General features: G+C 39.6%; 2 protein-coding genes across 3 annotated transcripts in view; both read right to left on the bottom strand.

Annotated features, from left to right (window-relative positions):
- LOC124382691 (glucosylceramide transporter ABCA12-like) overlaps positions 1-22,448 on the bottom strand; it is a 70,223-nt gene extending 47,775 nt beyond the window's left edge. Inside the window, exons 1-12 of one of the 2 annotated variants that reach the window (XR_006925112.1) lie at positions 18,201-22,448; positions 17,706-17,818; positions 16,746-16,813; positions 15,339-15,487; positions 14,462-14,592; positions 12,636-12,760; positions 11,719-11,895; positions 11,088-11,281; positions 7,019-9,367; positions 6,595-6,697; positions 4,828-4,934; positions 919-960 (exon numbers count right to left, since the gene is read on the bottom strand). Coding sequence is in view for 1 of the 2 variants with exons in the window: in XM_046844844.1 (XP_046700800.1) it covers positions 21-151; positions 591-667; positions 752-951 (408 nt within the window). In the remaining variant the exon portion in view is untranslated. Of the gene's footprint in view, positions 1-20; positions 152-590; positions 668-751; positions 961-4,827; positions 4,935-6,594; positions 6,698-7,018; positions 9,368-11,087; positions 11,282-11,718; positions 11,896-12,635; positions 12,761-14,461; positions 14,593-15,338; positions 15,488-16,745; positions 16,814-17,705; positions 17,819-18,200 lie in introns of those variants that run through there. The other variant, XM_046844844.1, reaches the window with a different exon arrangement.
- A 1,506-nt stretch (positions 22,449-23,954) lies between these two features.
- LOC124381190 overlaps positions 23,955-25,661 on the bottom strand; it is a 30,921-nt gene continuing 29,214 nt past the window's right edge. Inside the window, exons 17-18 of the mRNA XM_046842610.1 lie at positions 25,498-25,612; positions 23,955-25,326 (exon numbers count right to left, since the gene is read on the bottom strand). Coding sequence (XP_046698566.1) covers positions 23,955-25,326; positions 25,498-25,612 — 1,487 coding nt within the window. The remainder of the gene's footprint in view (positions 25,327-25,497; positions 25,613-25,661) is intronic.

Raw genomic sequence — 25,661 nt, 5'->3', positions numbered from 1 at the left:
AAGAGAGAGAGATTTAGCACCTGCAGGTTGCTCTTAGGCAGGGGCAACTCCAGCAGTGTGTTGAGGACTTGAGGAGGAATGCTGGTGTATCGGGTGACTTTAGATACAAACATGGATTTGTTCTTCAACATGTCAGACACCTTCACGTTACCTGAGACATACACATACAAAACACCATGAACACACACGCACAGACACACCATAAACCCATCCTCACAAACTTATATTACAGACCTGAACGTTTTGTGTTCTTTGTCTGAATGTGCTGCACATTTTGAAATATGAAATGTTTTGACAGGACATTAAAATCCAAAAAATAAAACTTAATGTACATTGCAATGAGGGCAACATTGTAGTCATGTAAAAGAGAATGACAGAAGCTAAGTCTGGATTTCAAACTTAAAACCTTCTGATCCAAAAATCTTAAACAGTGAGCTACAGATGGACCTCTTTTGGTTTTCACAATCAGGGATATTATTTCATTTACATTTACATTTGCGGCATTTAGCATTTAGAATGCAAGCTACAAGGATAAATATGGAGTAATCAAAGCAGATGATGTTTGAGAATCAGGATGTTAGGCATCTCACTTAGGGTGGTCTGGTTGGCCTTCAAGCTCGGCAAAGCACTGATGTCGATCCCGAGCAGGTTGGAAAGGATGGTGGTCCTACAAGGAACCAAGTAAGAAATTAATATATGCATTCTGCTATGATCATGAGCCAGAAGAAATGTTTTTGGGTGTGGTTTATACCAGTCCACTTTGAGGTCATATGTGTTGGGGTCTCCAATTATTTTCTGGTAGAGAAGATCGTACACGCCGGTGGTCTGGTTTACCAGGTTGAATGCGAGAACATGAAGAGCCTGGATGCTGGGTAGAGCTGTGTGACACAGCAAGCCAGGGCTGAGGGACAGAGCTTGGCTAAACAGCTGAACAGACTCGAGGTTCTCCATAAGGCATACCTACAACACGAACAAAACCATCATCATCAGCATCATCATTACCATCACCACTCTGAACACACCGGCACTTTGTAGACACACATAAAACCTTTCACAACCTGAATAAGCTGCATTCTGTGACACGTTTGGTAGGTATTGTTAGCTTTCGGCACTACTCTTTATTCCTGATATTGTTCCTCAATACAGATTATCATTTACTGCTTATGGAACCTTGAGACCAACCAGTTCCTGATTTTCCAAGCTGATCATTTTCCTCTGATCTTCATGACTTCATGACTATTTATTTTTTACCTAATTAAAGAGCAGTAGGAAGAGAAAACGCATGAAGAGGAGTATTTTTATTAATAATTTTATTAATATCGCACCACTCGTATTTTTTTAGGAGTGTCCAAATCGCGATTTTTATTATTAGTAGGGGGAGGAAGAAGAGAAGGATGAAGAGGAGGAGGAGTTGTACAACCCTATTTCGAAAAATAGCTTAAATGTAAATTAAAATTGAATGCAATGATCTGCAAATCTCATAAACCTGTTTTATTCACAACATAACATAGAAAAATATCACATGTTTAAACTTGTTTAACTTTTTTTATTTGATTTAAATTTAATGGCAGCGACACATTTTTAAAAAGTTGGTACAGGGCCATGTTTACTTCTGTGAAGCATCATGTCTTCTGTCCATATACATCTGGGAACTGAGGAAACCCTGAGGAAAGTTTTAGGGGAGGAATGTTGTCCCATATGTGTCTGATACAGGATTCTAGCTGCTCAACAGTTCTGGGTGTCCTTTGTTGTATTTTTTGTTTCAAAGTGCAAAAATGTTTTCATATGGTTAAAGGCCAGTTTAGCACTTCTACTAGTTAGACTCTTGTTCAAGATGCTCTTAAACCTGTATATACCATTCAGCATTGATTGAGCCTTTCCGAATTGTGCAAGCGGTCCATTCCACAGGCACTAATGCACTCCTATACCATGCAGCTTTTATGGACTGAGCATTGATAAAAAAAAATAATTAAATAAATAAAAAGCCAGCTGGTCCCTCTCCTCTTTAGCCCGGAGGACGTGGTGTTCATGGTTTAAAAAAATAAAAATAAAATTTTCAATTTGTCTGATGACAGAACAGTATCCACTTCAGTACATTTTAAATGAGCTTCGGCCCAGAGCGAATGACGGCCCTTTTTCTTTGCTTGATAGCAAACTGTGTTCACAGACAATGATTCTTTTAGGTGTTAATGAGCCCATACAGTGATTTTCATTGCAGAATCCTGACTGTTTCAACGCAGGGCTGCCTGAGGGCCAAAAGATCACAGACATCCAATGTTGATTTTTGTCCTTGTCCTTGTCACTATTTCTACCCAATTATCTTACTGACCTGTTGTTAATTAACCTCATTAATAACAAAATGTTTCTCTGACTATTTAACTTACTTTCCCAAACTTTTTTTTTTTGAGACGTGTTGCAACCATTAAATTCAATATATATTTTTTTCTTAAAATGGCTTAATGGCTAATGGCTCAGTTTAAACATTTAATATGTTTTTTTTTTTGTTTGTTTGTTTTATTGTGGATAAATTACAGATGTATGAGATTTGCAAATCACTGCATTCTGTTTTTATTTCAATTTCAACCATTGATCCAACTTTTTTGGAATTTGGGTTGTAGTATAATTCATCATTTTTGAGCTGAAATTAAAATGACCAATACAGAAACTGTTTGTCCATCCTATTCCCGAGAGAAAAACACGTAAAGAGGAAAAACAATTCTGTTGAGAATCAGCGATGCTCTGATACTCTGAACGCAGCCGGTACTTTCACCCAAGCAGCAAATCGGCAGGTCTCGGAAGGTGGAGGGAGTAAACATGTGAGTATTAATTACTGGGATGGTTTTTAAAGACCCCCCTGAGGTAGGATGGTCCCTGTAGTTGTTTTTTATTGCTTTCACTTTTTCTCTGTATGTACAGTACATCACTTACCACACACACATACACACATGCACAGCCTCAAAGAAATCCTATAGAAATGTAGAGGGAATGGTTTAACAGTAAACAAAGACTAAAAGTGTAATATTGGTGCGCAACTCAAACTCCATCACTGACAAGCTAGCAAAGCCACGCTGATTTTATTCTGCGCTCGGATTTTGGGGCCACGGGGACCGGCTGAGTGGCACCGTGTGATTCCCCCTCACACGGTTTTACACACCTGCTTCAGCATGGATAATTACATGCTGAATTTAATCAGGCGAGTCAGAACGGGGAAAGCAGCAATGCGTTAACCACAGAGGCCTCGTGAGATCAAAAAGATACGAGAAGCGCTGAGGTGAAACTGTCACATGCAAAAAAACAAAACAAAGACAAAACGAATCAAATGACAAGTGAGTCCTAATCCCCTGAAGTGTCTGTATTGCAATGGCTGGAACAACACGCAACCACCCACAGGTGCCAAAGAAATTTAGTATACAGAAGTGTTATTGGATTTATAATTGCTCTATGATGTTTCTTTTAAATGGAAAGACTATGAATTAATGAACAGTGGTCAAAGGTTTGTGGGCACCTGATTATTAGATCGATCCTACTGATAGTAACGACTATTTTGCGCACACACACTTTATAATGGGAATATCGATATGGACCCAATCTACCTCAATCTACCTCTGTATATAGGAGAATGGTATCAAAAGGTTTCGTGCTATTCTGATCCATGTGCGTCACCACGTCTGCGATTTCATCATGGACAGCAAGTTAGAACAAAAAGCAAACGTGAAATTCGGCGTGAAACTGGGCACATCTGCCACAGAAACGTTTGAGCACTGGAAAACGACAAGAGTTCAGGAAGACCTTTAACGAGTTCAACCTCAAAAAATTAAACACCACTGCGGAGATCCTGCGAGAACTGCAGAAGGTCTTTGACGCGCTTCGAAAAGAAGATTTCCAGGACACATTCCAGAAGTGGCAGGAACACTGGGAGCACTGTATTGCCATGCATGGGGACAATTTTAAAGGTGATAGCTTGTAGATAAATGAAATACTTTCTTGTAAACAGAACAAGTCTTGAAACTTTTTGATTACACCTTGTACAATACCTCTGTGTAAACATTGTTTATGCACACATACAGTACCAGTGGTGGGCCAGCAAGGCCTTTTCTGCTGGACAAAACTCAACTAACTGACTAACTGACTGAAATCTAAATTTCTGACATACGTTTGAATATATTTTTGTCCACGAATATGTATAAAGTTATTTCCAATAGTCCATTATCTTCATTCCATCACATCACGTGTTCCTGGGCTCAAAGGTATCCTCCATAAGCCCTTCTCAATGAACACTGGGACTGGGACTCCCTGTAGCTTACAATCTATTTTAAAGACCATTGCGTAAACCGGGGCTATCTAGCAGGCATTTTATTACCTCAGCATTTTCACGCTCTTTGATTGGATGGTCAGGGAGGACACTAGTCCGAGCTCACAAACCGCATCGTGTTGGACTGTAATTAATATAAAACGTTTGCGACAAGGTATAATATTACATTGCAGCATTTACGTGTCCATCAGTGAACAGTTGATAACCTGAACAATGATGGAACTGTAATAAATAGAGATTCGATGTCCCCCAGATGAGGATGGGTTCCCAACTAACTGGTTCCTCTCAAGTTTCCTTCCTCACAACATCTTAGAGATTTTTTTGCCAGTGTCACCATTAGCTCCCTCATTAGGGATAAACTTATAGGGACTAATTTATGACGACTAATTTATAATGGTAATCGAACAATTGGTGTAAAGCTGAAGTGTCCATTGTCGAATGCGCAATACAAATAAAATTTAATTGAACTTCATAAGTTCCCCTCAAACTTTGCACTGATTTATGCCAGTTCTGACCTTTATCTGTATTTCATTCAGTAGAGCTCCGAAGCTGTCGTTCGTCCAGCTGGTTGAGAAAAGTTCAGACAATGTGCTTATTGTCTGGAGCAGGATATTCAGATTTTCTGTGGAGACAGAGAGTGAAGAAAAGAAGAAAAATACTCAGTGCTGATAGAAAACAAATCCTAACAGAAATCATTACTATACTCCTATTTCGAGTTTCACTACATCTACAAAACCTTCAGGGGTGACAAAAATAATCAGAGATAATGACATGACTAATGCTAATGCCCCAATGCTAATTTCTCATGAATATGTAGTGATGGACAGTAAGTATTGTTTTCTTTACTATATTGGCAAAAGTACTGGGACACCTGACTTTGCTACCCATATTTGGTTCTTACCCAAATTGTAGCTACAATTTTGAAGGCACACAAACTGTATAAGGCGTTTTAGCTGCAGAAATGGTAGCACAGTGGATAAGACGTTGAACGTCTGATCAGAAGGTCTTGGGTTTAAATCCCAGGACCACCAAGCTTCCACTTATGGCTCCTTGACATTTAATTGCTCAGGGAGGAATTGGAATGCTGACTGCACTGTAGGTCTCCTCATCTTACCTACATCAATAAGTGGAGATGGTGGCTCAGTGGTTAAGGCGATGAACTTTAAAACAGAAGGTCATGAGGTTAAATCCCAGCACCACTGCTCTGTTGTAAATCGCTCTGGATAAATATGTTAAAAATGCAGAGGTGGAAAGTAACAAATTACTTTTTCTCGAGTTACTGCAATTGATTAGATTTTTTTGTGTACTTCTACTTTTAAAAGTAGTTTTTAAACTCTGTAATTGTACTTTTACTTTAGTATGTTTTGTTTGAAGTACACTAGAATCCCTCACCCCATCTCCATTGTACAATTTAAATGAGTTTAGATTTTGCGACCAGTAACTTTACTTGTACTTAAGTAAAATATTATTGAATTTACAGTACTTTAACTTAAGTAGAATATTTTATTACTGTTTCCACCTCTGCATGAATGTAAATGTACCTGACTTTATGAACACTCTTGCAGCTGAATGAGCCCACACATTTCTATTTGTACACTCCAAAATCTAGTGGAACATCTTCCCAGAAGATGTAAAACTATTCCCAAAACTATTTGTGAAATGGAATGTTCAAAAAGAAGCACCTACTGAACTTATCAAGTGTCCACAAACTTTTTTCTATATAGTGTATATACAGTATGTGAAGTAAACAACTTTTATTAAATTAGAAAGAAATGAAATCCTTAAAGACTGCAGATTTATGAATATAATGAAATTTAACAAGGATGTCAAGGATTGTTTGGCCTCCTCGCTTATTACAGTGTATTCTCAAATGTTGGCTGTAAGCCTATTATAAAATTATACACACACTGTGTATATTATATTATATATATATATATATATATATATATATATATATATATATATATATATATATATATATATGGATTAGACAAAAGTGTGGAACGGAGATTTAGTCTACAGAGAAATCAGTGAGGCTTTTACACGTGGCCCCCGTGTTGATCGTGTTTTATGAGCTAAGCAAATTAGAATTATGCTGGGAAATGGTGTAGAGAAACAGAATGAAATGTAAATGAGAAAATTTGCCTTGGACCATTACAGCGTAATATAAAATCTGCTAAATAAGCTCGTGTGCCAGAGTTATAGCTAGCTTAATAATGTGTTTTCAGAACACACACACAAAAAAAGTGTAATTTCTGTAAGAAAGGAAAGTAAATCGATACCTGGAGGCTCGTTGGCCAAACTTTCGAAGATCGTTCTGTTGAATGGACCGAACTGAAGGTCAGCAGAAGGAGGTTGGAGATGGATAAAAACGCCGTTTGCAATCTGAAAGAATGAAACGTGTTATTAACCCACCAAGGCTGATTTCATTTTTACTATAGACCCAATTACAGTGTTGCACGTGCAGCTCTTTGTGCATAATACGCTCTAAAAATGTGTCAAGCCATGATTGATTATTCCGATTTAGCTCCCTGAACCTGAAAGAGTTCTCGTTTCAGGCGTGATTTGAACATCTAAGCATTTGCTCAGGGTTAAATGCCAGCCAGGCAAAAAAAATTAGAGGATATTAATAAACCTGATATATTCTCCTCTGCTTTATAACCAGCACCAATTGCTTCAAATAAATGAAAGATAAAAAGGACTCACGTCTGAGCCCAGTTGGTGTCGTTGGTCTCCATGAGAGACCCAAGGTTCATCTCAAAGGCCCCCAGGATTGCGGTAGCCAGATCTATCTCTGAGCTGCTGTTGGCCACGGTGAGCAAGTTCTGAATGGTGTTCAGGATCTCGTCGGTCACGTTCGCACTCTGAGTTCGAGGGTCTTGACCTGACGACAGAACCTGTAGCAGCTTCTTGACAATATTTTCCAGGTCACTCGTAATGCCACTGGAGGTCTCCATGTTGTTGTTCGGAATCATCCCCAGAAGGTGTTGGACAGAGAGGGAAATCATATCCACTCCACCCGCAATGTCCTTTGTGGTTATTGTGTGGTTCAGCGTCAAGGCCATTGTCTCCATAAAGTTAAAAACGCCATTCAGGTTTTTTTGTTCATTCGCAGGTAGTTCAAAAGACAGTGTAGATATGATTGCTCGTAGAGAGTTGAGCACATTTGGAAGCTGGATGGAAGAATTACCCATTAGACCCTCACTGAGGCTAGCGAGGACCACATTTGAGACAGTCGACAGGACAGAATATATTCCCATTGACACGGAATCTTCAGTGAGGTTAAGGTGTTTTAGAATAAACATGGTCACGTTTTGGTAGATTCGATCGAAAGCAGGTTGGATTTGGGTTGTATCAGAAACATCCGAAAGAGCAAAAATGAGAGCCGAAGTGAGTGGATGGAGGTCGTTTTGAACTTGCGCCGGGAGACTTGATGTCATGTGTGTCAAGATTGTTCTTCGGTCCAAATCATTAGCGAAGGTATAATTCAAAGTGGAAAGATTGAACAAGATTTCCGCCGACAAGGCACTGTTTAGAACAAAAGGGTATGCGATCTCCTCAATGGATAAACCGTTTGAAAGTGTGGCCATTCCAGAAAGTGCAAAGGTGAGATCCAGTGAATCAGCGAGCTCGTGACTGGACATCACCACTTGCTCTAGATCTGTTGGATTCGACTCGAGCAAGGCGAGAGCTTTCATGATCCTTGCTGAAATGTTGAAATATACCATTTCCTCAAAAGGTACATAGGATGCAATGAGATCAGAAGTTTGGTTGATCACCATCATGTATGATCCAAAGTCAATCTGTGCATCAGACATTAAGGCTACAGAGCTGATTATGTTTTGAAGGATGGATTGGTTCATCGGTGTCTGCTGCAAATTGTGTGACATAATCTTGTTGATGGCTGTGAGGATTTCACTGCCATTACCTTGGTGTGCCATGGTATAAGATGCTGCAGAGGTGAATTGTTTAGCCATCTGCTCAACCCTCTGAGCTATACTCAAAGATGACTCCTGGGAGAGCATCTTTACAACTCCTACAAATCCACCCAAGCTTTCCGCCAGCTGTATATCACTAGGACTCCAGGCTTGACTGATAGTCAACATCTCAACAAATGTTTGGCCATTGCTTGGATCAGTCAAGTAGGCCAGTGTACCGAGGATTGTATCGATAGTTTGGTCTTCGACCGGACTTCCGTAACTGTTCCTGGATACACCCTTGAGGAAGATACCCAGATCTGGGTTTGCAAAGACAACATGCATGGTCTCCAAAATTTCTTCCGTGCTAAGCGGGATGGAAAGGATCTGAGATAAGTTGCGGTAGTTGATCTCCAGGAGGTCGAGAAAGTCATCCACTGGTTCTCTGGTCAGATTTTGCATTGGTCTCCTGCTGGTTTGGGTTGCTCTCACGAGATCCCTTAGATTGTCCCCCAGAGCAAGTTGCATTTGGATTGGCTTGAGGTAGCTGTTGATGGGTGTGAAGAGGTTGGTCGTGCTAGTGATATGCTGCAGTGCATGCAAAGCATTGCTGGCAAGCCCGACAAAGAGGTCAAAGGGGCACGATAGAGGGTATGAAGCTGGCACAAACGTTGTTAGCATATCATACAACTTCGTGAGCATCTCTATGCCGAAATACACTCCAGTGTCCTCAGTAGAGTTATACCAGTTGACCAGTTCGCTCACCGCACTCAAGATGTCACTTGTGTTCTCTACATATAGCAGTTGCCCTATCAGGTCATACATTATGGACCAGTTTCCAAACAGTCTCATATCGATGATTTTACTTATCACCTCCTTCATGAGCAGGTCGTTGGACAAGTTATTAGGCATGACGAATATGTCACTACTCAGAAACCCATCTATTTGCTCATTACTGAAATTCATAGCCGTGAGCACCACATCCAGGGCTTGAATGACCATCTCAGGGATCGCTGTTACATTCTGACTCCCCAGGGTGTAATTGATGACTTTGTGCACCACTAGGACATATGGATCCCAGCCTTTGTTATTCAGTTGCAGTGTCGCACTCTCCAAAGCCATTTGAACAACGGAAAGACTGGTCAAGGAAAAGAGAACAAAAAGAAACATTTAGTGAAGGCTTCACATCAAATGAGGATCTGTTTAAATGCTAAAAATATTGCAATGGGGAATAAAAAGCCATGTTTTATATAAGCATAACATACATATTTTAAGCATGAACAGATGAAGTATTGAAAAATATCACGCAGTATGGTGGGTTAAGGCGCTGGGTTACTGATCAGACGGCCGGGGGGTTCGAGCCCCACATACAGTCTATGTCTATAGCACCCCCTATATTATATTGTAACTTAATTGCTGCTGCTATAGAGAGCTACAGTTCTCTTTTTTTGCACATTGTACTCTATAACATTATACACAATGTAGACAGAATGGCACTATTTTGTGCAATATAAGAATTACATTTAAGAATTATAATTTCTTGAATATGCATATGATGAGTCAGTATTTCTCACATCGGTCTCAAAATTCACTCACGGCTTTAAAACCCAATCATCGTCCCTGTTTCATGATATAACTGGCAAGGAAATAATCACTGATTCACTCACTCACATTCTATTGGACACTCTATGGACAAAAGTATTAAGACACCTGACATTTCCAGCCATATTTGGTTCTTCACCAAACTGTTACCACAAAGTCCGAGGCACAAAATTGTATAGTATGTGGAAGAAGGAAATTTTCCCTTGACCTTCCCTTGACCCAAACCTGTTCCAGCATTACAGTGCCCCCTGGAGCATGAGCATATGAGCTCCATGGGTTGGAGTGTAAGATCTCAGTACACTTCTTTTGAGGACCACCACACATTTAAGGTACACTATGCACACAATTAGAATTGGAATAATGTATTTATAGAAATCCCTTGACTCGTGGATTTTTCATGCGGTCATCATGTTTATCGCACAATACTTCTGCAGTCTGACGTGATCGATTCACCAGGATGCCGCAATGCGATCATTATCATCCCTAAGTTTATTATTGGTTTGTGTACGGAAAGCGAAATCAATACAAATGCAGTGCGACGCAGATAACACGCAAAGAAATATATAAACAAAAATAAATAAATAAACACAGATCGCTTTATCTGCTCCGGTCAGTTGTGAGGCGAGGAATCGAATGTAATTATTCCCCGCCGCCAAGTGTCTCACGGTCCCAAATGTGTATTTGCTTTAAAATCTGGGGTGGATAATTTTACATTTGGAATAATATATATGTGCATGATGGCGTTTTCTCTATGATGGCACCGAACACGTTTAATGGGCATACACTTTCATTAAGTAGCATTGAGTTTTAAATTTACACTTTATGAACAAAAGTTTGTGGACACCATACCATAAGATGGGTATGCACTTCTTTATGAACATCCCATTCCATATTTAGTTTTCATTTCCTGTTGTTCTGGGAAGATAGCAGGAGATATATATGCTCATGCTCCAGGCGTATTGTCATGCTGGAACAGGTTTGGGTCTCCTAGTTCGAGTGAAGGCAAAATCTCATGCCACCACATCCAGAGATATTTTATACATTTCTAAACTTCTGACAGTTTAGGGCATCGTATTTTGGCTCTTAAGGTTGTGAGTTCTAATCCTAGCCACACCAAGCTGCCATTCCTGGGCCCCTGAGCAAGGCCCTTACCCCCAAACTTGCTCAGTTGTATGAATGAGATAAACGTAAGTCACTCTGGATACCGGCATCTGCCAAATGCCGTAAATGTAGACACTGTTTCATGATTTGATCACCTCTGCAGCTGGGACAGGAGACCGCTCCAATCCGATTGATTCCCCAGTGTCGAGAGAGAAAGGTTAAGGTTCTCCACCAGGCCTTGTGTTAGATGTTGGACAGTTAGAGATTCATTAAGAGAGGCTGAGTAAAGCGCCTCCAGAGATCCGACAATCTCCGCAACTGTAGCATTCACCCACTGAGGATCCATAACCTGTGTAGAACATGTACACCAACAATTATAACCCAAAATAGAGGTTAAGAATAATAGAGTAAAAACGTGTATACAGTGCAACCTAGTGGCCAGATTCTGTTATTACACCAATACGATTGTGAAAGGACAATCATTTTTACAAAACACACACACACACACACACACACACACACACACACACACACACACACACATATTGATGGGCTGAAAAAGACACCACTGATAAACAAATAAAAAAAAAAAGTTTGAAGTCAATTCAATATTTATGAGCTGATTCTAATAAAGTGTCGTTTCCATGGTAACAGCACATTCACAGTAACTTTCAATTTAAGACTAAATATAAACGAATTGTAAAAAGTAAGGACATCAGAGTATATTTATTAAAGGAGTCTCCAGTGTCGGAGGCAGAGGTAAAAAAATTTCTTTCAAAGTCTTACTGTGACATTGTGGGCTGCTGGTTGATAAGTGGAGGTGTAATAAATGTTAAGGAGGGGAAGGAGATGATCGGTACACCAGACTGTAAAGACACTGCTGTTCATCCCCACTGTGTCAGTGACCTCCTCCCAAAGATCCCCCACTGCACTGCAGTTTAGCATTTCACTGCTCATAGGAACCTGCAGGGGTCAGCAAATCATCATCATTATCATCTTTATCATCATAATCATTATCATCATCATAATCATCCTTGTTATAATCATCATTATTGTCATTATTGTCATCATTGTTACATGACCATCAACACCATCACCATCGTCATCGCCAACACCATCACCATCATCATCATCATCATCACTGTCATTGTTACCACCATCACCATTATAATTATCACCATCACCATCATTATCACTTCTCATGCCAAACTACCTCTGTGGAGTCGTACTACATCAAGTATTATATTAATATGATATTGCATTTTTTCTGGTTACTATAGTAACGGCTCATTCACAGGTATCACTAATATTTTTTTTGTTTTTATTGAACGGCATATGAACGGCATATATGCCACTGATATATACATATTATATATATATATATATATATATATATATATATATATATATATATATATATATATATATATACATCATTGGCATATATGCCGTTCATATGCCAGCATTTTTTTTTTTTTACATCGTGGACAGTCACTTACTGTATAACTGATGCCCAAAGGTAACTAAAGTTCATGTTAAAAATTCTTTACAGAGGTGTATGCCATGTGAAAGCTTTGTATCAATGGCTTACGTGTCAATGAAAGAAAAAAAATAGTTTTCAGCCTTCTGCTTATACACATACACAAAAATACACATAAAAAAGACAAAAGCTCCTGTGAATGAGAAAGGAATGCGTCTCAAACCTGTAGGGTGGCTTCCACAGTGGACTGGAAAGCCTGCAGCAGTGTGTCTGAGACGAGAGAAACATTGCCGGAGTCCACAACGGTGAGAACATCTGACAAAACTTCTGAGAGGCTGTAGAAGAGCTCTAAAAGAAGAAAAAGACACTATTTATCTCTCTGCTGTTTCACAATGTTCCAAAGTTCCTTAGCCGTCATTTTTCAACAACATGTAGTGTGTAAAAAAAGTCTTTTGTGTTTCTTGAGATAAAATGCATGTTCCATTTGCTTCTTTGCAACAAATTGGGTTAAAGGTAAAACCACACAAGAATTAGACTGTGAATTAGGAGAGAAAAAATGGTGTGGACATTTTTGTCTTCAACAGAACAACTGTCAGACTGATCAGACTGTCCTCACCCCCACACTCATACATTGAGATGGAAGCTTAATGGTTGTGGGTCATTTTTGTGCAGGGAAAGTTGGAGACTTATCCTGGAGAGTGAAAGGAAACAACATGGCAACCATTCCATACTTCAGCACCATGCAGTTCCATCTGGACCACAGCTCATTGGAACAGACTTCACCTTACAACAAGACGATGAGCCGAAGTGTATGTCTGAGTTCTGTAAGTGTTATTTAGAGAGTAGACAGACGTCTGGAGTGATATCTCTCATGGAACGACCTGCCCAGTCACCAAGAACAAGAAATCTCCAACTAGTGAAGATCATCTTTAGCAGGTTTTACAAGAAGCACAGCAAAGTATTTCTGCTGAACGTTTGGAGAAACTAAGTGTGTAAAGCTGCTTTTTATGAAAAATTAAGCTATTTATGAAAATTAAGTGAAACATCTGGACATTTATAGATTTGTTTGGTGAAAGGAAGCCATAAAAACAAAAGGAACATGCACATGTCTTTCAAAAACCATAAAGACAAGGTTGTTTCCACACTTTTAAAACCTGGATGTTCACTAAATCTTTCATTGTTTCTAACAGCTTGGTCACAGGAACCCATACATCACACCGACTCTCCACAAAAACAGAAGAACTGCAGCTTTTTAATAATAAAATAAAAAAATAAATAAAAATGTATATGTGGACGATTTACTTAAGGAGACTTTATTTTAACATTTAAACATGGAAGGAGTCTCTACTGCAAGCAGAAGTGAGAGAGAGAGAGAGAGAGAGAGAGAGAGAGAGAGAGAGAGAGAGAGAGCGAGAGAGAGAGTGAAAACAACATTTAACAACATGCGAGAGACAGAGTGAGAGAGAGAGGAAGGAGTGAGATAGAGAGAGAGAGAGAGGAGAGAGAGAGAGAGAGAGAAAGAGCGAGAGAGAGAGAGAGAGAGAGAGAGAGAGAGAGAGAGAGAGAGAGAGAGAGAGAGAGAGAGAGAGAGAGAGAGAGAGAGAGAGAGAGAGAGAGAGAGAGAGAGAGAGAGAGAGAGAGGAGAGAGAGAGAGAGAGAGAGAGAGAGAGAGAGAGAGAGAGAGAGAGAAAGAGAGAGAGAGAGAGAGAGAGAGAGAGAGAGAGAGAGAGAGAGAGAGAGAGGAGAGAGAGAGAGAGAGAGAATAGGAGAACAGGATGAAATAGTATGTATACTAAATGTAGCTGTAAAAGGATAAAAAATCAAGTCTTGGATAATAAATTGCTGTAGTGTGAGAGAAATAAAACATGGTGTTTTTCCAACAAAATAATCAAAAGGAAACTGTTGCCGTTTCCTACACCAGCATGTCAAGAATTTTATCATCAGTTGGCCAATATTCTGTCTAACAAAAGGTTTGTCTTTTATGTAAAATGTTTGAATGCGGTGTTTATATTGTCACGTGTCGTGTACGTGACATGTATCCTGCCATACCGGTTTGAAGTTGCACGCTTTGCGCCAGGGATGCCGTGACATTCCTGAGGACTTCTAGAGCAGAAAGCAGAGTGTCCTGTGCGGGCGTGGCCATCAGGTTTGACAGAAATGCAGCCATCAGGTTTTCCATCCTGTTTATTAAACACAGGCGGAGTAATGCGTAATTACTAGACAGCAGAGGTGGAAGTAATGAAGTACAAATACTTTGTTACTGTATTTAAGTAGATTTTTTGTAGTATCAGTACTTCACTATTTATTTTTGCAGACAACTTCTGTACTTTCTACTTCCTACATGTTTAAACCATAACATGATCGATAGTTTTCAGCACATCAACCTGTTACTTGTCATTGGGCGGCTTTTTCAATCCACTTGTGTATCATTTCCTCTCACACACCACAGATGTAGACTAGTTTATGAAGCTCACAATGAGCAGGCAGAAGGCAGTAAGAAGTCTGAGGTTAACGTGATGAGAAAAAGGGAGTCAGTAATGAGAACATGACTGAGAACTGAGACATTCCTGATCACCTGATCATCATCATCATCTTTTCTCTGCTTGTGTTCTATATGGTGGATCTTCAGCCTGAACACATTCATTAGAGAACAACATTCTTTGTATTCATATATTAATATGATGTGAGGTTCAGTTACCAGCGTGACACTAAAACAGGTAATAATAATCACTACTTTTTACTTAAGTTCATGTCGGAGCCCAAAATTCTTTACTTTAATTGAGTAAAAAAGTGCAGTCAGAACTTCAACTTGTACCAGAGTCTTTCAAAACACGACTATCTGTACTTCTACTGGAGTGAAGGATGTGTGTATTTTTGCCATCTCTGCTGTACAGTCTGAGAAATATCTACTGTGTTGATAGTTTACCTCTGAAACATGAGTTGGTCAGGTGTCCCTGAGAACATCTGGACAAGGGTTGGGACATATTCAGCAAAAGTGTGAACGTATTCAGGGGACAAACCCATTCCCTCGTTGTCTTTGAGTAAAGGAAGAATAATATCCAGAATGCCAGAAAGCTGTGGCAAACAACAAAAGAGAAAATGTGCATATAATGTAGTTGTTTGGCATTGCATGTTGGATGCGAAGGTCTTGAGTTTAAATCTCAGCCACACCAAGATGCTCCTCCTGGGCCCCTGAGCAAGGCCCTTTAACCCCATAGCTGCTCAGTTGTGTATAAATATTTTATTGTTGACATAGTGAAGTTTCCAGAGAGACTTATTTAACATTTATGGAAGGAGTCTCCAGTGTCAGACGGTAGTAGTCTAGGTTTGTTACATTTTCCCTGGAACATAGCAATTTATATGATGAGGATGGTAATGTCAGAGATCGTCTACTTCACTTCGAGCACAATTCCGAAATGTTATGTGTTTATGTAGACATGAGTTAGAGGGCTAAAATGAGATTAGGATCCCGCCCTTGTTCTTTTCCATCACATGTACTGTAGCTGTGTTTGTTTACCCCGTGATTAGTTTGTGTTTAAATACCCCTCTGTCACCATTATCCAGATTACATTTACATTTATGGCATTTGGCCGACGCCCAGTTATCCAGATCGATTCAGCAATAAATCATCAGGTTATCCTGGTTAATTAGGACTAACAACATCATCCATCTAAAATTCTATTAGGATAGAAAATTCTTGAAAAAGGAAAGTGTCTCAGGTATTTGGACATCAAGTAGGTATTTGTTCCACAAGAACATTTTATTGCCAGAACAGAGAAAAGTCTTGAAGCAGGTCTTCCTTGTGTCCTGACTCAGGACTCCTGAGAGATTACAAAGAGTGGTGCACTGGTAGAGGATTGAGAGATTGTGGTGCACAAGGATGAGGGGATTGTGGTGCAGTAGTAGAGGATGGAGGGATTGTGGTGCAGTAATAGAGGATTGTGAGAGCATGTTGAAATGGTAGAGGATGGAGGAAGCGTGTTGCAGTGGTAGAGAACAGAGGGATTGTGGCAGATGTATAGAGGATGGAGGGAATTGTGGAGCAGTAATAGATGATGAAAAGAGTGTGGTGCAGTGGTAGAGGATAGGAGGAACATGGTGGAGTTGTAGAAGATAGAGGGATTAATGTGCAGTAGTAGAGGATACAACTGTAAAAAGATAAAAATCTTTCATACAGATATTTATTTTATTTGACTTTCTAATGATCTTCTGACCGATACGTGATGGAGTGATGTACTGTCTGTAACATTGCAAAAACGTTTGTGATCCACATGACCATGAATAAACACATCTCTACTGTCAATCAAACAAACAGTGAACAGTGCAGCTTTACCTGTTCTGTAACAGTATCCAGGTTGTCCACACGCAGGTCTGCTAGGATGCCCCACAGACTCGTGTTTCCTGAGTAAAATAAAGAAGTAGGTGAGTGAGTGAGTGAGTGAGTGAGTGAGTGAGTGAGTGAATGAGTGAGTGAGTGAGAGAGAGAAAGAAGAAAGAAAGAAAGAAAGAAAGAAAGAAAGAAAGAAAGAAAGAAAGAAAGAAAGAAAGAAAGAAAGAAAGAAAGAAAGAAAGGACGGACAGACAGACAGACAGACAGACAGACAGACAGACGGACAGACAGACAGACAGACAGATAGATAGATAGATAGATGTCCATTGTTTGTTTGTTCGTTTCATTGAGCAATTAATGGGTCAATTGTTTGTTTCTTTGTATGTTGTAAGTAAGTGTTTGATTAGTCAGTTGTTTCTTTAATTGTTTGGGTGTGCGTTTGTTTGTGTGTTGTGTTGTGGTTGGTTTGTGTGTTGTATTATGGTTGGTCACTTTTTTTGTTTGTTTATTATGTGTGTTTATTTGGTTAGTTGCTTGTTTGTTTGTTTAGGTGTGTATTTTGGTCGTTCACTTGTTCGTTTGTTTGGGTATGCATTTGGTTGGTCAGTTGTTTGTTTGTTTGATTGTTTGCTTGTTCAGTTGTTTGTTTGAGTGAGTGGTTAGTTGGTTGGATGTTTTTAAGAAGTAAATTCTTTCTTTCATTCATAATCTGAAGAAGATAGAACAGGAAAATGCAAACATTTGACCTCGTGTTGCTTGTATTTTTTGTTTGTTTGTTTGTTACTATAAAAATACACTTTTGGACCATTCTTAACAATAACAGAAAATCTTATTGAAACACAACTCACTATGTTAATTGTGTTATTCATATTATCTGAAAGGATATGCAAACTTTTGCACTTGGTCGTATTGTATTGTTATAACGGAACAGATCATGTATAGGTTTATACTGGAAGAACGTGCCTGGTTTGGGGCTCAGAATGTACTTTGTGATGTTCAGTATGGAGGATATGTAGGTGTTCGCGGTGCTATTCGAAGGCAGAGAATTCAGGATTTCTTCCATCGTAGCCACAACACTGAAACAGAAACATGTACATTCGGATATAACTGTAATATGTAATGGGGTCAAAATAAGCTGATACTGTATGACTATAAAAGTATAAGTGCTACAATATGTTTATAACATGATTATGTTAGTCTTATGATACATATTTCAACTACTGGCTGTTCCCATGTACTAAAAATTTATATCTTTAAGCATGTTATGGGGCAAAGGAAGGCAAAGCCACCAGGACAGCTTACTGTTTGGCCATAAATAAGGCCATAATATGCATGTTGACAGATGTACAAGCAAATTCTCACAACTGACCATTTTTTGTAAAATGCATGTGGTCAAACTAAGATGTGGCCACTATTTATAATTAAAATTGTAATGTGATTTAAAATAAATGTACATACATTTCATCCCACTGGTAAGGTCCGCCTGGGTTCAGCATAGTGTTTACATATGATATGAGGCTCTGGATGCCAGGAGCGAACATTTCTGCCAAATCTGGAGCAGTGGCACTAATAATGCTTTCCATCTCATCCGCAACTTCTTTCAGGAACTGTTGAGCTTGAGCATGGCTGATATTCGGGCTCAGCAGGAGTTGAAGTGAGTTGTAGAAAACTTCAACAACACTCTCATTTGTGTATGTCGAGTCAGTGTAATTGAACATATCCTGCAAGATCACTTTTACCGAATCCATAATAGCTTCCGTGAAGTTTTCACTCTGGAGACCATCGTCTGTCTGGCCGAGCTGCAAGGCGAAGTTCAGAGACTGTAAGATTTGCTCGGATTTGTTGATATAGACCTGTTCCTCTGGTGAAAGCAGTGGAGCCAAGGTCTCCATAAGCTCTTCAAGGTCCGTAGCTGCAACGGTGAAATCGGTCACATTACTGTTCCATTGAAATAGTTTGCTAAATGCAACAGTTAGCTGTGGGTTTGTGATCCAATTTTGCACCACATTGAAGTAGTTTTGGATCTCGGCTTCGATATCAGTGGGCAAAGTTTTGTTAGAGATCAAACCTGATGAATTATAAAAGGTCATTTGAAGGTCAAGGTTCATCTTTATCAACTGTAGTTGGCCCTGCATTAGAAATGTGATTGCATTACTGATTTGATTCAGATCTTCACTGTTTAGAGGAGAATGAACCTGGTTAGTTAATGTATATATCTGATTGGACACCAGTGTGGAGAAATTAGCTTGAGCTTCATTGATTGTGGCCATCATCTCCACCATATGGATAAGTGGGTAAAAGGTCTGTCTGAACATGCCATCACTTGTGGCATTCTCCAAGTTACGTAGGTACCACAAGGTGATTTGTGTATACATCTTCTGAGCATAGGAATGCTGTGTCATCAGTGTGGAATTGATCATGTAGTAAGGGTAGCGGTATTCTTCTTCAAATACCATCTTTAAAAGTGTCTCCAGAGTATCAAGCTCCTTTTCGATCAAAGTCACATTTTCCGCATTGAGATTTCCAAGGTTCAGTCGGATACTTTCCAGAATCACTTCAAAGATTTCTTCGGTTACTTCAAGTGGATCAGACTGTAGGCTAGAAATATTATGTAACCCCGTTGCTTCATCATATATCATATTTAAAGTGGATGTAAGATTGGTCTGGAAGCCTTCAAACATTGGCGTTAACTGAAGGAAACCAAATAACCCCTCAATAATCTGCATGGTACATCCTGGCACTGTGGAACCTGTATGTAATGTAGGGTCCTGAAGCAGAGGGTTCAAACATTGTGAAATGTCCATAAGTTTTGAAAGTGCAGTAGAGATGGACGGACGTTCTGATAATTCAATGGCTTGTTCTAAATCAGAAATGGTGAGATTCAGGGCTTGGAGCATTTCTTGAATGATGTTGATGCTGATATTGGGTGAGCCATTTAACTGCTCAAGGAAATGGATGATCTCACTGATATTGTCCCTTGTATATATAGAAGATTCTGATACATTCCATGGTAAAAGTAAGGAAAGAATATGACCAGCAATCGAGAAAGTTATATTGCTCTCAATGGGACTTATAGTAAAATTGCCATGTTCTCCTTCTGGTATCATTTCATCAAGCAAAGAGAACATCTGTAAAAGCTGTGACACTCCAGACAAACAGTCTTGACCCTTAGCTGCACACAATGCCAAATCTTCAACCAGGTCACGTGTGTGCTTAAGAGAGCTTTCTAAATAGATTTGTTGATCATGAGCAAAGAGTTCTCCAAGTTCTCGCAAGATGGCATCCAACACTGCAAATTGTCCCTCGGTTTGGAGCATTTGAATGGACTCTGGCTTCAACAGATGAAGGATGTTCATAACTACAGAGTTGACATGAGTATAGTTCAAGCCCCAAGACACAGGCAGATCAGTCTCTAGGCTAGAAATGTTAGTTAACTTCATTATATCATCAAACAGGCTATTTAGAAAGGATGTAGCATCTTCGTGGACGCCTTCCAACATAGGTATAGCCTGAAGGAAACCAGTTAATCCCTCAATAACCTGCATGGTACATTCTGGCACCATAAAACTTATATTAGATCCTGGGGATTGAATTTGAGAGTTTAGGCATTGTGAAATATTTACAAGCTCTGTGAGTTTTGAAAGTAGCAGAGGCAGGGACAAATTTTCTGATAGGTGTTCAAATTGTTCTAGATCAAAAACTGTGAGATTTAAGGCTTCGAGCTCTTCTAGAATGTTGTGGATGCTGATATTGTGGGAGCCATATAACTGCTCAAGAAGACTAATAATCTCACTGACATTGTCCATTGAATATGCAGAAGATTCTGATATGTTCCAGGGTGAGAGAAGGTAAAGTATATGATGGGCAACAGAGAAGGTCATATTGCTTTTGATGGGCATCATGGTGAAATTGGCAAATTCTTCCACTGTTAACAATTCATCAAGCAAAGATAGCATCTGGAAAAGGTGTGAAACATCAGAAAGACAGTCCTGACCACTTGCTGTGCACAAAGCTAAGTCTTTAAACAGAGCATTTGTATGGTTGAAAACACCTTCCATTTGAATCTGTTGCTCAGGAGCCAAACGTTTTCCAAACTCTTGCAAGATCTTACACAGGACTGCAAAGGGTCCCTCAGTTAGAAACATCTGAATTGATGCTGGCCTTAACATATGGAGGATGTACATAATTACAGAGTTGACATGAGTCGAGTTTGAGTCCCCAGACACAGGCAGATCACTCTGTAGGGTAGCAATGTTACTTAACTCCATTACATGATCCAACACCATATTTAGAAAGGATGAAGCATCCTCATGGAAGTCTTCCAACATGGGTATGGCCTGAAGGAAACCAGTTAACCCCTCAATAACCTGCATGGTACATTCTCGCACCTCGAAACTTATATTAGATCCTTGGGATTGAAGCTGAGAGTTCAGGCATTGTGAAATATTTACAAGCTCTGTAAGTTTTGAAAGTAGCAGAGGCAGGGACAAATTTTCTGACAGGTGTTCGAATTGTTCTAGATAAGAAACTGTGAGATTTAAGGCTTGGAGCTCTTCTAGAATGTTGTGGATGCTGATATTGTGGGAGCCATATAACTGCTCAAGAAGACTAATAATCTCACTGACATTGTCCATTGAATATGCAGAAGATTCTGACATGTTCCAGGGTGAGAGAAGGTAAAGTATATGCTGGGCAACAGAGAAGGTCATATTGCTCTTGATGGGCATCATGGTGAAATTGCTAACTTCTCCCACTGCTATTAATTCATCAAGCAAAGATAGCATCTGGAAAAGGTGTGAAACATCAGAGAGACAGTCCTGACCACTTGCTGTACACAATGCTAAGTCTTCAAACAATGCATTTGTATGGTTGAAAACACCTTCCAGTTCAATCTTTTGCTCAGGAGCCAAACGATCTCCAAACTCTTGCAAGATCTTACACAGGACTGCAAAGTGTCCCTCAGTTAGAAACATCTGAATTGATGCTGGCCTTAACATATGGAGAATGTACATAATTACAGAGTTGACACGAGTCGAGTTTGAGTCCCCAGACACAAGCAGATCACTCTGTAGGTTGGAAATGTTACTTAACTCCATTACATGATCCAACACCATATTTAGAAAGGATGAAGCATCCTCGTGGAAGTCTTCCAACATGGGTATGGCCTGAAGGAAACCAGTTAACCCCTCAATAACCTGCATGGTACATTCTGGCATTGTGGAAGGTATATGCGATGTTGGGTTCATGCAGTGCGAGACATTTACAAGCTCCATAAGCTTTGAAAGTAGCAAAGGTAGGTAAGGAGCTTCTACAATATGTCTGAATTGTTCTAAATCAGAAACAGTGAGATTTAAGGCTTGGAGCTCTTCTAGGATGTTCTGGATGCTGATATTGTGGTAGCCATATAAATGCTCAAGTAGACTAATGATATTACTCACATTGCCCATTGAATATGGAGAAGATTCTGACATGTTCCATGGTGAGAGAAGGTAAAGTATATGCTGGGCAATAGAGAAGGTCATATTGCTCTTGATGGGCATCATGGTGAAATTGCTAACTTCTCCCACTGCTATCAATTCATCAAGCAATGATAGCATCTGGAAAAGGTGTGAAACATCAGAAAGACAGTCCTGACCACTTGCTGTACACAATGCTAAGTCTTCAAACAATGCATTTGTATGGTTGAAAACACCTTCAAGTTGTATCTGTTGCTCAGAGCCAAACGTTTTCCAAACTCTTGCAAGATCTTACACAGGACTGCAAAGTGTCCCTCAGTTAGAAACATCTGAATTGATGCTGGCCTTAACATATGGAGAATGTACATAATTACAGAGTTGACATGAGTCGAGTTTGAGTCCCCAGACACAGGCAGATCACTCTGTAGGGTAGCAATGTTACTTAACTCCATTACATGATCCAACACCATATTTAGAAAGGATGAAGCATCCTCATGGAAGTCTTCCAACATGGGTATGGCCTGAAGGAAACCAGTTAACCCCTCAATAACCTGCATGGTACATTCTCGCACCTCGAAACTTATATTAGATCCTTGGGATTGAAGCTGAGAGTTCAGGCATTGTGAAATATTTACAAGCTCTGTAAGTTTTGAAAGTAGCAGAGGCAGGGACAAATTTTCTGACAGGTGTTCGAATTGTTCTAGATAAGAAACTGTGAGATTTAAGGCTTGGAGCTCTTCTAGAATGTTGTGGATGCTGATATTGTGGGAGCCATATAACTGCTCAAGAAGACTAATAATCTCACTGACATTGTCCATTGAATATGCAGAAGATTCTGACATGTTCCAGGGTGAGAGAAGGTAAAGTATATGCTGGGCAACAGAGAAGGTCATATTGCTCTTGATGGGCATCATGGTGAAATTGCTAACTTCTCCCACTGCTATTAATTCATCAAGCAAAGATAGCATCTGGAAAAGGTGTGAAACATCAGAGAGACAGTCCTGACCACTTGCTGTACACAATGCTAAGTCTTCAAACAATGCATTTGTATGGTTGAAAACACCTTCCAGTTCAATCTTTTGCTCAGGAGCCAAACGATCTCCAAACTCTTGCAAGATCTTACACAGGACTGCAAAGTGTCCCTCAGTTAGAAACATCTGAATTGATGCTGGCCTTAACATATGGAGAATGTACATAATTACAGAGTTGACACGAGTCGAGTTTGAGTCCCCAGACACAAGCAGATCACTCTGTAGGTTGGAAATGTTACTTAACTCCATTACATGATCCAACACCATATTTAGAAAGGATGAAGCATCCTCGTGGAAGTCTTCCAACATGGGTATGGCCTGAAGGAAACCAGTTAACCCCTCAATAACCTGCATGGTACATTCTGGCATTGTGGAAGGTATATGCGATGTTGGGTTCATGCAGTGCGAGACATTTACAAGCTCCATAAGCTTTGAAAGTAGCAAAGGTAGGTAAGGAGCTTCTACAATATGTCTGAATTGTTCTAAATCAGAAACAGTGAGATTTAAGGCTTGGAGCTCTTCTAGGATGTTCTGGATGCTGATATTGTGGTAGCCATATAAATGCTCAAGTAGACTAATGATATTACTCACATTGCCCATTGAATATGGAGAAGATTCTGACATGTTCCATGGTGAGAGAAGGTAAAGTATATGCTGGGCAATAGAGAAGGTCATATTGCTCTTGATGGGCATCATGGTAAAATTGGCAACGTCTCCCACTGCTTTCAACTCTTCAAGCAAAGAAAGCATCTGAAAAGGTGTGAAACATCAGAAAGACAGTCCTGACCACTTGCTGTACACAATGCTAAGTCTTCAAACAATGCATTTGAATGGTTGAAAACACCTTCAAGTTGTATCTGTTGCTCAGGAGCCATACGTTCTCCAAGTTCTTGCAAGATCTTACACAGGACTGCAAAGTGTCCCTTAGTTTGAAACATCTGAATGGATTCCGGCCTTAACATATTGAGAATATACATAATTACAGAGTTGACATGAGTCGAGTTCAAGACCCCAGACACAGGCAGATCACTCTGTAGGCTAGAAATGTTACTTAACTCCATTACATGATCCAACGCCATATTTAGAAAAGATGAAGCATCCTCATGGAAGTCTTCCAACATAGGTATGGCCTGAAGGAAACCAGTTAACCCCTCAATAACCTGCATGGTACATTTTGGCACTGTGGAATTTATATAAGATACTGGGTTCATGCAGTATGAGATGTTTACAAGCTCCATAAGCTTTGAAAGTAGCAGAGGCAGGGAAACATTTTCTAATAGGTGTTCAAATTGTTCTAGATCTGACACTGTGAAATTTAAGGCTTGAAGCTCTTCTAAAATGTTTTGAAGGCTGATATTGTGGGAGTTATATAACTGCTCAAGAAGATTAATAATCTCACTGACATTGTCCATTGAATATGCAGAATATTCTGATATGTTTCGGGGTAGAAGAAGGTAAAACAAATGCAATGCAACAGAGAAGGTCATATTGCTTTTGATGGGCATCATGGTAAAATTGGCAACGTCTCCCACTGCTTTCAACTCTTCAAGCAAAGAAAGCATCTGAAAAAGGTGTGAAACATCAGAGAGGCAGTCCTGACCACTTGCTGCACACAATGCTAAGTCTTCAAACAGAGCATTTGTATGGTTGAAAACACCTTCAAGTTGTATCTGCTGTTTAGGAGCCAAACGTTCTTCAAGTTCTTGCAAGATATTGCAAATGATGGCAAATTGTCCCTTATTGTGAAACATCTGATCAGATGCTGAACTCATCATATGGAGAATGTTCATAACCACTGACTTGGGTTGACTGTAGTTCAAGCTCCCCGACCAGAGAATCCCCAACTCTCCCAGGCCAAAGGTTTTCAATGTGTCACCCAACATGGCAAGCAAGGTGTCTTCATCTAGCTCATTAGTTGGTGGGTTATTCAAGAGAAGCTGTAGGTTCTGGTTGACCAAATCAGTGAGGTTCGATGAAATGTTATTTGGTGACCCATCAGCAAAAAAATGCCCGGTGTTATTAAGAAATTCCGGTAGATGACTCATGTAGGTGTCTGTTATGATGCCTTTCAGTAGGAATGCTGCTCCCTGGATAAGCCTAAAAGCAGTGCAAAAATATATTCATAAAAAAAGGTATATTCTTAATAGACACAACATACCAATCATTATTCTCGTTAATGTAAAGATGATTCTGATGATTAAAATACTCAATGTACCAGAGGAAACCTAGAAATAAATTAAATATTATAAATAAAGGAATTTCTCATACCTCAGAAGGGCAGCTGGATTCTTTTTGATTTCCTGGATTAAAGATCCAACCATTGGAACAAATTCCTCCCATGTAAATACAGTGTTACAGATAGTATCATTTGGGGTGAAAGTACCTAAGCAAAAAGGACAACAAATGATTTGTTTCAGCTAAATATATAACAA

This window comes from Silurus meridionalis, chromosome 3 (genome assembly GCF_014805685.1).
Source record: "Silurus meridionalis isolate SWU-2019-XX chromosome 3, ASM1480568v1, whole genome shotgun sequence".
NCBI classification, from domain to species: domain Eukaryota; kingdom Metazoa; phylum Chordata; class Actinopteri; order Siluriformes; family Siluridae; genus Silurus; species Silurus meridionalis.
The sequence above is the reverse complement of the archived record's forward strand: the minus strand, read 5'-3'. Positions and strand labels throughout refer to the sequence as shown.